General features: G+C 41.7%; 1 protein-coding gene across 2 annotated transcripts in view; it reads left to right on the forward strand.

The window, feature by feature from the left end:
- The first annotated feature begins 258 nt into the window (after window positions 1–258).
- Window positions 259–11,269, forward strand: part of CUNH2orf80 (chromosome unknown C2orf80 homolog) — a 32,095-nt gene continuing 21,084 nt past the window's right edge. For both annotated transcript variants that reach the window (XM_004626720.2, XM_023710146.1), the window contains exons 1-7: window positions 259–371; window positions 1,042–1,083; window positions 1,846–1,934; window positions 3,893–3,974; window positions 5,710–5,789; window positions 7,472–7,559; window positions 8,058–8,126. In XM_004626720.2, the coding sequence (XP_004626777.2) occupies window positions 1,894–1,934; window positions 3,893–3,974; window positions 5,710–5,789; window positions 7,472–7,559; window positions 8,058–8,126 (360 nt within the window). In that variant the 5' untranslated portion in view covers window positions 259–371; window positions 1,042–1,083; window positions 1,846–1,893. The remainder of the gene's footprint in view (window positions 372–1,041; window positions 1,084–1,845; window positions 1,935–3,892; window positions 3,975–5,709; window positions 5,790–7,471; window positions 7,560–8,057; window positions 8,127–11,269) is intronic.

An 11,269-nucleotide genomic window follows, 5' to 3' on the forward strand; every position in this document is an offset into this window, starting at 1 on the left:
CCCTAGCAATCCTTGCTCAGTCAGTTGACTCCTATGTCTGCAGGCAAATGCTATTAAAGAAAAAAACCTGGTGATGCAGACTCCTAGCTTCATCTCAGTTTCCGATTAATCATTTAGATGGACACCTAAGCCCACTCGGGTAAAAAGATATGCAAACTTTGGGTCAGGATCACAGTCCTGTCTCAGGTATATGATTCCTTGCCCCTACTTTCAGAATGGGGGGGGGTGTTAAAAACAGCATTTTCATTCAGCCATAGTTTCCTAGCAACCAGGAAAAGTCATCTGTTCGCCTGATCTCTGCAAGCGCCGGCCCCAGCCGCACTGATGCTCAAGCACCTGCAGAAGCAGAAAGAACGAAAGCCCTGCAGCTGGTAAGATTCTTGAAGGGGAATTCCTACAGAGCTGGCACCTCATAGAGCACAGCAGAAAGTACATGGGGGGGATGTGAAGAGGCTACATGTACTGTCGCGTGCCTGGCATTCCTGGAGAATGGGGGTGCTGTGACTTCGGGTGGTTTGGTTTCTATGAGACAACTAAAGCTGATGTGGCTGACATCTTCCCAATGCCTCTTCGGCATGTGTTTCCAAGGAGTGGTCTTGTTTCCTTTAAAGCTGTCTGGATAGAAAAAAAGAGTGACTGGCAAAGTTAAAATCTAGCTGAATAGTCTGTGCAAGTGGCCTTTTTTCAACCAGGCAAAGCTGCTAAATGCATATAAATCACTGCATTCCACAATGAGAAGGAACCAGTCCAATCATGCAGCTCTTGTTTCACAGAGGAAAAATGCAAAAACAGAGAAGCAAATTCACCTGTCCAAGATGACACAGCGACTTGGCAGGCTCATAGGGACTGTGACCCCCAGCCTTGTGTTTTGGGGGTAAGAGATGCCCATATTTTCAAGATTTAAGCATTTATACATTATGACACTTGAATGGGGCAGAAGCATCTAAGAGGAAGACAGCAACAAAGACATGCAAACTTTGTAATTTATAAATCTAAAATTCAAAGTATTTGCTCAGAATTATACTATCTTCTGCCTTTCAGACTTCAAAACAAAGTGAGTTCACTTCCTATCACGGAATTGAGGTAGGACAAATATCCTCTGAACACATATTTCTCCAAATTATCTAATGAAAAGACTTTAAATGCATGCCAGCCTTTGTGGAGTCACAGGACATTTAGGTGGACCTTGTTTTCGGTGATATTAACCAGGCCTGTCAGAGTTCAGGTAAGCCTGGGACTGAGGTACCAAAGAGCCAAGAAGCTTAAGAATGGCCATGTCAAGTGGTAGTGGAGTAGGCTCCACATCCGGGCATCTGGCTTCCTTTCCCAGGCTCTCCCTTCTCTAGACCACAAGGCCACCTCTGGCTTGCAGCACTTCTCCCACTTGACTATCCAGTAGGAAGAAAAGGTGGTGCTTTCCTAGCTCATACCCTTCACAGGGCTGCCCTGGTGTCTTCTGCCACTTTGCCTTCTCTGCATCCTACCATCCCTGAAAGGCTAAAGCAGTTGTATGAGCAGCTGGACTGATTTGAAATAACTGTTAGCCAGCAGAGAATTTATTTAACTCCATGTCCCGCTTTCTCATTGCTTACTATTGGACGCTGTCCCCAGTACACCTTACAGTTTATGTGTATCCAAACAAAAGTTTCTTCCTAATGATATTTAGAGTAGTGATTTTAAAAGTCATGATTTCAAAAGTACAAAAGGTAATTTGATGAACAGCCAGGAACTTGTCATCCCAGAACAAAAACTGCCAACACTTTCATTATATTTGGGTATTAGTGATCTCCAGAGTAATTGTGTGTGTGTGTGTGTGTGTGTGTGTGTGTGTGTGTGTGTATACAGGTGCAGTGTGAACTACAGATAGCTGCTCAGCTGGATAAACCTCTAACCATGGAAAGAAGGCTTGTAAAGAAGGAAATGAAAAAGCTGCTGTGAGTATGATTGAAAATAACTTTCATTTATGACCCTCGGCATTTGTGCGTTGTCATAGATAGCCTGGGTATTAGCAGGTGGGGGAGACACCATGAAAAACTGTACTCCTGCTCTAAAGAAGAAAGCCAGAGGGTGATCTGGCCTCTTTCTCCTGCCAGAGAGGACTCATACATGGTACAGTGCAGCATGCTGAGTCTCAGTAGGATGTTTCTACCAACAGCATGCAGTCCAAGGCCACCCCATTCTAGAATCTAAGCATGGAGCCCAGTCAGTCTGCCAGTGTAGGCAGGATGAGCTGCTGCAAGGGGCTGGACTCTCCTATGAGTCCTTGGAAAGGTGCCCCAAAGACCAGCATTTAAATTACAGCCATAGCTTTTTACTCTTGGCATATTTGACCCAGTAATTCGTCTTTCCTTTGAAATCTGAATTTTTTTAAAAAACACTGCTTCCTCTGAATGTTTTTTCTTTCATGTAGCTTTTTTAAATGTACTTAGCAAACATTAATGAAAAATTACAGAACTTACAAAAGAGAGGGAAAGTTACATTCTATTTCATATATAAAATATAGGAATAAAAATCATATCCCTTTCATCAAAGAATTTATCATAGATCCCCTCAAATGTTTCCTCTCTGCCTAGGATACTTATCTTTTATTAAGTCTTTAAGAAATGCTAAGATAAACCATGTATGAATTCATGTTAACATGTACATGCCTGAGTACTACTATAATAATAACAGACCATAGTCAGGAATGCTAACTCCTCTGCGTAACCCATGCAAAGAATTGGAATTGCAAAACTGGTGTACATACAATTGTGTATCCAAAAAATACTTTTAGGCTACTTGAAATTATATTGGAATGTACAGCAAGAATCCAAGAATTTTTATGAATCTAGAAAAGATTAATTATTCAAAAGAAAGCTTTGAGAAGGCCAAAACAAACTTATCTTCCATATAGTAAGCAGCCCAAAATGTCCTAGTGGGCTTTCATAAAGTGGTGAGATTTATAGCGATCAGCCTCAGAAACTCACAGTCATTTCCCTGATCAGTCCATTCAGTCCCCCAAGTCCAACTTTCCCAGGGTGGAATCTCTCTATCCTCCTCCCCTCATGCATAGTCAACCATCTCTTATTACAAATCACTGATAAAAAAAAAAAAAAAAAAAAGGATCTGATAAGAATACACTAACATAGAATTGCTAATGAATGATTAGGTAAAATTTCTAAGAGTAAGTATCCTAGTGAGGAAAAGGCTTAAGTGTAAATAACCCATCTCTATAGCATTTTATACATCTGGGATGCACCAGCTTTGGACATTCTGCCCGGACTTTGCACAGCCAGCAAGGGAATCTTTATTTTAAACAATAGGTCACAATCCTAATCTTATAAAAACAAAAACGAAAGACCTTTTCTGTCTGTGGATATCTGGTAGCTTTTCTTTCTTTCTTTTTTTTCTTTTTTGCATATTTTAGGGAAGGGTCGACAGGGTATTCAGGGTCTCACTACTAGATCAGGCTCATAGTGATCCGCCTGTTTTATAGCCTCCCAAGAGCTGGGATTACAGGTGTGCACCTCCATGCCCAGTTTCAATGGCTGTCTCAGTGCGCCCTGGGCAGGCACTGTAGGCCCAGGGATCAACCCCCCGCTGCCTGCAGGCACTTTAAGCCACTGAGCTATTTGACCTGCTCTCTGGTAGCTTTTCTGATACCCTGTAAATTCTGTCCCAACAATGATTTTGACTTTTAGACAAAAGTGAAAAAGTTAATTATGCTTAGGTATTTTAAACTTGAAGCATAGCAGGTTACTATGCCAACAGAAATTGAATAGTAACTCAACTACCAGGTAGGTCTTCGTGGAATTCTGTTGTATTTTGGCCTTGGAGGGAGGGGTTGGGGGGAAAGCCTCTATCTATCGCTGCATTACCCACAATGGTTCAGTGCTGCTCTCTTGCTTTTAAGGGGAGATTATATTGGCATCAGACTTCGGGAAAATGAATTTGACCCTAAAGGAAAAAGGCAACTCACCTTTCTGGATGATATGGTAAAGAAACAACTCACGTTTGTGTTCAATGTATATTAAAGAGGAAGAACAAGGATAAAATTCAAATAGGAAATCAGGGCACTGTTGAAACACAGCCCCTAAAACTGTGCTCTTCTTCATTTTTTTCATCTTGAGGTTGTCCATAGGGTCACTTCAACCCATAAACAGAAGGAAAAATGAAAATGAGACAGTAAGAGTCCCATGAGGCAAGAAAGGTTAAAAAGTAAATGAATACAAGCTAATATGTTATGCTCATGATGTTTGCAAGATTAGCTGTCATGCTGTCTTCAAATATAATCATTTCCTTACTGTTTGCATGAATGAAGGAAACCCAAAGCACTGGATTATCCTAAAATCCTTTGTCACTCCTGTTCAAGCCTAGATTTATATTAAGCTCTGATACAAAACCCACAAAAACATCTAATCTGAAATAAATTAGTAAGCCCTTAGAACCTCTACTGCGTATTTACCATCCTGGCGCAACTAAGGGGTAGAAGGCCCTCCTCTCTCTGCCTCCTGCTTCCCCAAATGCTTCCCTTGTGACTTGCTGAGTCTTAAGCCCTCATTGGAGTTAAATTCATAGCTAAGCCTTAGCCTCTTTGTATACACATTAAACAGAGAAATGAACCCACAGAAAGCTGTGCTTCTTAAAGATTAATGAGGTCTCATTACAAGGCTGTTTTGATTCAGAAGGTCGGGGGTGAGGCAGGGAACCTGCATTCCTAATGAGCAAACAAGGTAGTGCCACCTCTGCCTGCCCAGGTCTCAATCTCTGGATTATGTTTCAGCAACTGAGCATGCTCCAGTTTTCCCTGTGTATTTATATATCTGTGTAGGGTCACATTTCAGTTTGGTTCAAGCTGAGAAAAAAATAACGTTCTTTAGAGAATGTTAGAACCTTAGAATTGATCTAAAAAAAACCTAAATTAACCTTATATAAGGTATGAGTTTGAGAAGGAAAGAAGGAATGTATTTTGCTAGGTAAATGGCAAATGGGCTTATGAAACACTGCACTTAGAAATGACCAAAAGTCATCATAAGGGTAGGAATGGACATTCAATTGGCCCTCGGCTTTAAACTGTATGTGGGACTCTCTGTGGGTCACTTAATCGGGCGTTGGCTCATGCTAGTCCCTTCGCTGGGTATGCCCTGCCCCACCTGCAGCTTTCCTCAATCCCCACGGCCTCCCTCTAGGAAGCCACCTCTCCTAACAGTCTCAGGACTGTCTTCCCCTTCCCAGAGAGACATGATGGTTCCTCCCGGTTCCCTGAACACTTTGCTTGTGCCCTAGTGGTACATTCCTGACACCATGCAGGATTAGACATTGTTCTCTCTGGTCCTCTTTCCTGCTGCCACTATTTTCTATTTCCAAATTTTAAAAAATCGAGGCCCAGAGAACACAAATCATTCACCCAAGGACATACCACAAGCTGTTCACAGTACCTAGAACTGAGCCCCAATTCCCTGATTCGCAAGTGACTATACTTTCCCTTGATCTGTCCTTTCCTTTCTGGATGATAAAAATCACATAACTGCTCTAGTGGAAGATGAATTAATGCCTGAAGATCCCAAACTACTTGTGACTTGAGCATCAGGTTATTAGACATAGATAATGATCCTCCCCATTGGAAATGACAGGGTAGGACAGTCTTGGCCAACATCCTGACTAGCTCCAGGGAGCCCTTGGGCCCCTGTGTAAACCCACACCTTCCCTCTTTATGCCTTCTGCCTCCAGGCACACTATGACCTGGCCATCAGCATGGCCCTGCGGTGGCTGGATCACTCAGATTTAACTTGGCTGGAGTGGGAGGACATGTAAGTTGAAATATGTTCATTATTTTCCTTTTCAATGCATTAGTCTGGTTAATCATAGAAGAAATTCCAGAAATTTCATTTAGAAATTCCCTAAACTAGCAAGTTGTACCATGAGGTATTCTGACTTTAAAATACGATAGAACTTATATCCCCTTCCAACTAGAAACTGAAAGAAACCCTGCCATTGCCCAATTAAGAAGTTATAGGTACATTTATGTAGTTGTCCACTTTTCTGATTGCTTTTGATTAGGTGAAATGTTCTACCAATGAAACACAACTGTGCTATACTGTACTATGTATATGCTCTGACTTCTAAAATGGTTGACTCTGTGGGCCAAGACTGCAGCCTTTCCCTAAGGTTTATCAGAAATTTAAACAGATATGTATCTGAGTTTGAGTCATGGGATAATTTCCTTTCCAGGATTACTGGAATTCTGTCCCATGTATAGCATCGAGACACACTGACTCTTGCTGGCAAGAACATGGAATGGGCTGGCCAAATAGCTCAGTGGATTAAAGCACATATATCAGGCGCAGGGGCTGGAGATTCAATCCCTGGGCCTGCGGTGCCAGCCCCCCGCCACAAGGGCATGCTGAGACAGCACTTAAGACTGAGTGTGGTGGCACAAGCCTATAATCCCAGCTCTTGGAAGGCTGTAAATAAGCAGATCATCACTATGAGTCCAATCTGGTAGTGAGACCCTAAATACCCTGTAGACCCTTCCCTGAAATATAATAAATAAATAAGAACACAGAATGAATGGGGCTGGGATGCAATGGTGTACTCCAGAGGACAGTTATTTATTTATTTTTCTGTCACATGGTCTCTAGACTATACAGCTGGTCTAAACGACTGCAGCAGTCAGGTTTCAGTTGTAATAGAGCAGAAAAATCCAGATTGAACAACTTTAATTAAGCAAAGAAGAGGAGGAGAAGGAAGAAGAAGAAAGAGAGAAAGAAGAAGGAGAAGGAAGGAAGGAAGGAAGGAAGGAAGGAAGGAAGGAAGGAAGGAAGGAAGGAAGGAAGGAAAAGGGCCCTGTAGACAGGCCTGTGTTGGGCAAAGCTTCATTAAAAATTGGCGTCACCTGGATCTACCTCTACCTCCCACACCCTCTGGGTTAATCAAGGATGGACATATTAACTAGTTTAGTCCAGAGTGAGTTTTCCATCCTTGGAACTCAGAGTGTTCTCAGCTTCCCTAGATGTGCATGGGCTTAAAGTGGGGAAAGGCAATTCCCCTAAGAAAATGCCACAAGGTAGGGAGAGGGTAAGCCCACCACAGTGGGGACCCTGTCTGATAGCTGTGAAGACATGGATAAAGAGCAAATTCATCACTACTATTGGAGGACTCAAAATTCAGAGTGTGGATTTCACTGATGGAGGCCAGTCACATCAATTTTATAAAATAAGCGGCCAGCACACAGACATTGCAGATTCCTTAGGATTATTACAGTGATCTTAGTAGATGTAGAAAGGAACAAGAACTGAAAGTAGAAGAGGGGAGGGAGAGGCAGACAGGGGAGAAAAGAAGAGAGGGTAGGAGGGCGGATGAGCGTGATTAGTGTGTCCATCGACAGAAATGTCGAAGTGGAGCCCCTTCGATGCTACAATGGATATGTGTTAATAATTTTTGAAAGAATAGAAATAAATCTTCTACTCTTATTTGTTCACACTTGCCTTAGGAAATTGCCACTTCACAGCAGACCTGTATATCCAAACTATAAAGAACGGGAAGCAATGATTTTATCATCTTATGCTGGAATCTTAATGGTAAGAATACTACATACGTATATAAATAGATATATATGGTTATTTTATGTCTGTTGTGTGCATTTAATATCAATGCTTATGTATGTTAATTTTCAATGTTTCTAAATGATTAGGATTTACTAATAGTAAATGTTTGATTTTTCAAAAAATGCTTCATTTTTAAAGACATAATAAAAAGATTCTGAGTTCTGTCCTGTATCAAAAATACATTGAGAGAAAATGAAGGACATGAATAGTTGGTATCTGGAAAACTGGTTTATCTAGTTATTTACTAGGACATGGTGGCAAATGCCCATGATCCCAGCTCCTGGGAGGCTGAGGCTACAAAGGGAGTTCAAGGCCAGGCTGAACTGCATAGCAATACTTTATCTCATTATGAAGTTATTTATTAATGCCTATAATACCACAGATAGTATTACACATATTACAGCTATACTAGCTTTATTTTGTAATAAAATAAAAGCCATGATAAAATAATACATTATTGTTGTTTAACAGAACAGTATCCCAATTGAAGAAGTCTTTCAAATTTATGGGGCCCATTCTGCCAATTCTGGTACTACAAAGGTAAGGGTGACATGGGACTACCAATATAAGGGGTTTTGAGAGAAAAATTATTTCATTTATACATTTGTAATATGATTTCATGCATTTGTTATGAAACAAAGCCAGATCTAGTTATATCTTCCTTGAGTAATATATGCTTGCATAATGCCTTTTTAAAATTTTTTGGTTTTGTTTTTTGTGATAGTAGATATTGTACCCAGGGCTTTAGCAGTGCTAGGAAAGTTGTTCTGCCACTGAAATATATCCTTATCCTTTTAATTGTTTTTAATTTTGAGACAGAATCTCACTAAATTCTCCAGGCTGGCTTCAAATTTTCAATCCTCCTGCTTGGTCTCCAGAGTACCTGGATTACCAATGTGCTCCAGCACACCCAGCTGTAAAATTGCTCTGACATGGAGGACTGCATCATCATAGCAACCATGTTTTAAATTTTTTTTTAGTATTCCATGTGCAGTACACAATGCTTACATATATCCTGGGGAGTTGGTACATGCACACAAAACATCTTAATTCTTTTTTTTTTTTTAAATCCTTCCTCCCAGTTTTTTCCAACTCTTGGTCTCCTTTCCTTTTGAAAAAGCTATCAGCAAACACAGCACCAGGCTTTGGGTCTAGATTCTGCTTGGTTTCTACCTACTACAATTTCTCACTTATGCTGCTTTGTGATGTTGATCAGGTGAAGTGGCACGCTTATCTATGTGATGTACTATACTATGTAGACAAAACTAGGACGAGGTCTATAAGGCTTATTCTCTGGATAGAAGATTTAGTTTACTGCCACCACCTGTCTCTTTCACACGGGAATACTTGGAAATCACTAGGAAAGACCAGGAATCCAGACACCTGGGACTCCCAAGATCTCTGACTCTACCAGTACTGAGATCAAGATGGCTCCCTTTCCCTCCTCTTTGGACCTCCATCTACTGATGTTTTAAAAAAAAAAAGCAAAACAAGCAAACAAAAAAAAAAGTGTTCTGAATGATCTTCAGGCCACTTTAGGTTTTGCTATTTATGGATCTAGGTATGTTCAGTGAGCACTTAAATAGGACTGCTACTCAGAAGTGAAGCAGCAATCTCTTTACCTTTAGATGCCTCTAGAGGAGGGAAGAAGAGATGAAAAATGGGAGGAGAAGACCCGAGGGAGGAGAACCACACCTCACATGGGCCTTCTGCTCACACTGCCATCTGCAATGCTTCTGACCTGGGTTTTGAAGGGAAGCTGGGGCAAGACCAGGACTGTGTGGCCACAGGGACACCTGGGAGAGATTAGGACAGGAATCATGTGCTTCTGGGGATCACCCAACTCTGTGGCCAGAGGGCAGAAATGGAAAGCTTGTCCCATGGGTATGGCAGCTGAACCCCTTGTCTTGGCTGGGGCATCACTCCAGGCTTGCAAATGTGAGTGGTCGAGGAGCTCTGATGAATCCAGTTCACATAATAGGGCTGAAACAGGAAGACACACTACTTAGAGGTGGGCTGCATCTCTCCCTGCCCATCCCACCCCTCATCCATTTGTTCAGGAGCGTCTGCTCAGTGGCACACTGCCCCCACCCTCATCACCAGCTCCCAACAAAAAAGAGGCCACAAAATGAGCAGTTCTGAACAGGAATGGATTATGTCCTCCTAGAAGGGGCCTTTTCTTTAAGGAGCTGTACTTGTTACTGCTATAGGATGGGATTATGTATTGATTTATATATGCTAGGCAAGTTTTATATGTGAAAGAATTCTAAGGCTAGCTGCTGGGTTGAATTCTCAACTAGCTGCACATGTTACTAATAGGTTCTGCCCTAGTCTGAATTGCTAAATAATGGTGGTCATCTAATATGGCTGAAGCCCTTAAAACAAAAGCTCATCTTCCCCAAGACCACCTTCCCCCTTCTCCAACTCAGCCCAGGGTACAATTTTCCTTTCACCCTTCCTGCTCCCTCAGGGAAGACCCCTAATCAGCTCCCTCAGGTATATCTAAACATCCCCTTCAAACTACCCCCCCCCCAAAGGCCATAAAAGCCTCAGCCTCCCTTTGTTCCAATTGAGAGAATTCCTCATCTTCCCTGAATTGTCTCCTGTCCTCCAAGATAATAAAGCCCCTTTCCCTTGTTCCTTCTGCCTGTTTCTATGCTGTGCTGGGCGCCTGAAAAAAACTATCAGTTACAAAAAGAATAATTGTGCACGTGCTTTCTAATTTTATAAAGCCTCCACAGCACTTGCAAAAGGCAGGGAAAAGAAGGTAAGCACTCTTGTGGGCATTCAGTGAATTAGTATCAGTGAAACCCCAGTGTATAACCCTACAGTAACCTCAAACTAAAATCGATAATTAAGATTCCAGCACTCAGGAGTTAGATATCTAGGTTCCTCCATAGTAGGATGTCTTAACATTTTGAGCCAGATGATTGTTTGTGTCCGGGTGTTGAGACTGGGGCCTGCTGTGCACACTGCGACATCAGCGTCATCCATGGCCTCTACCTGTTGGATGCAAGTAGCTTTCCTTCAGTTGTAACAACAAAAGAATGTGTCACGACTGCTCCACGTGCCCTAGGAGAGAAAGTCACATCTGCTGAGAACTAGTGCTCTAATTCGCTCCAAAGTAAGCACCTATGGTTGTAGCTATTACTAATACAACATAAACTGTGCCCATTTGGGGGCAGTCAGTTATCACCAAGGGATAATTGGCTTGAGGAACCAATACAGGAATCTGAGCTCTACACACTCCTCAGCTCAAGAACATAAGCTCAGGTCTTTCTCTTGTGGCTACACATTAATTATATTCAGGGACACCCTACTTGGCTTGAATAAGGAATTAGCAGGACCTCTCAGGGGAAATGTAGCAGTTCAAAAATTAAATGAGAAAACTATTTGAAAACAGTTCTTTTGGAGTTGTTTTTTTTTTGTTTGTTTGTTTGTTTTTTTTAATGATTTTGACTAGGAGACAGTTTTTTAAAAAATCATATTGCCAAAGGGGTTTTTTCCCTGGCTTCATAGATCTGAATGATCTCTGATTCCTTTACATAAAAGAGCTCCTAAGCAACAGCTAAGATCTTTCTCAAGCAGAAGCTTAAAATCCTTTGAATACTAATTAGATTTTGTAGACTTTCCGGTGACGGGAATTGGCCACATTATTCAACACAGGTTCTGAGCTCCAGCGG

The sequence above is a fragment of the Octodon degus genome, unplaced genomic scaffold, assembly GCF_000260255.1.
Source record: "Octodon degus isolate 3935 unplaced genomic scaffold, OctDeg1.0 scaffold00016, whole genome shotgun sequence".
Lineage (NCBI taxonomy): Eukaryota > Metazoa > Chordata > Mammalia > Rodentia > Octodontidae > Octodon > Octodon degus.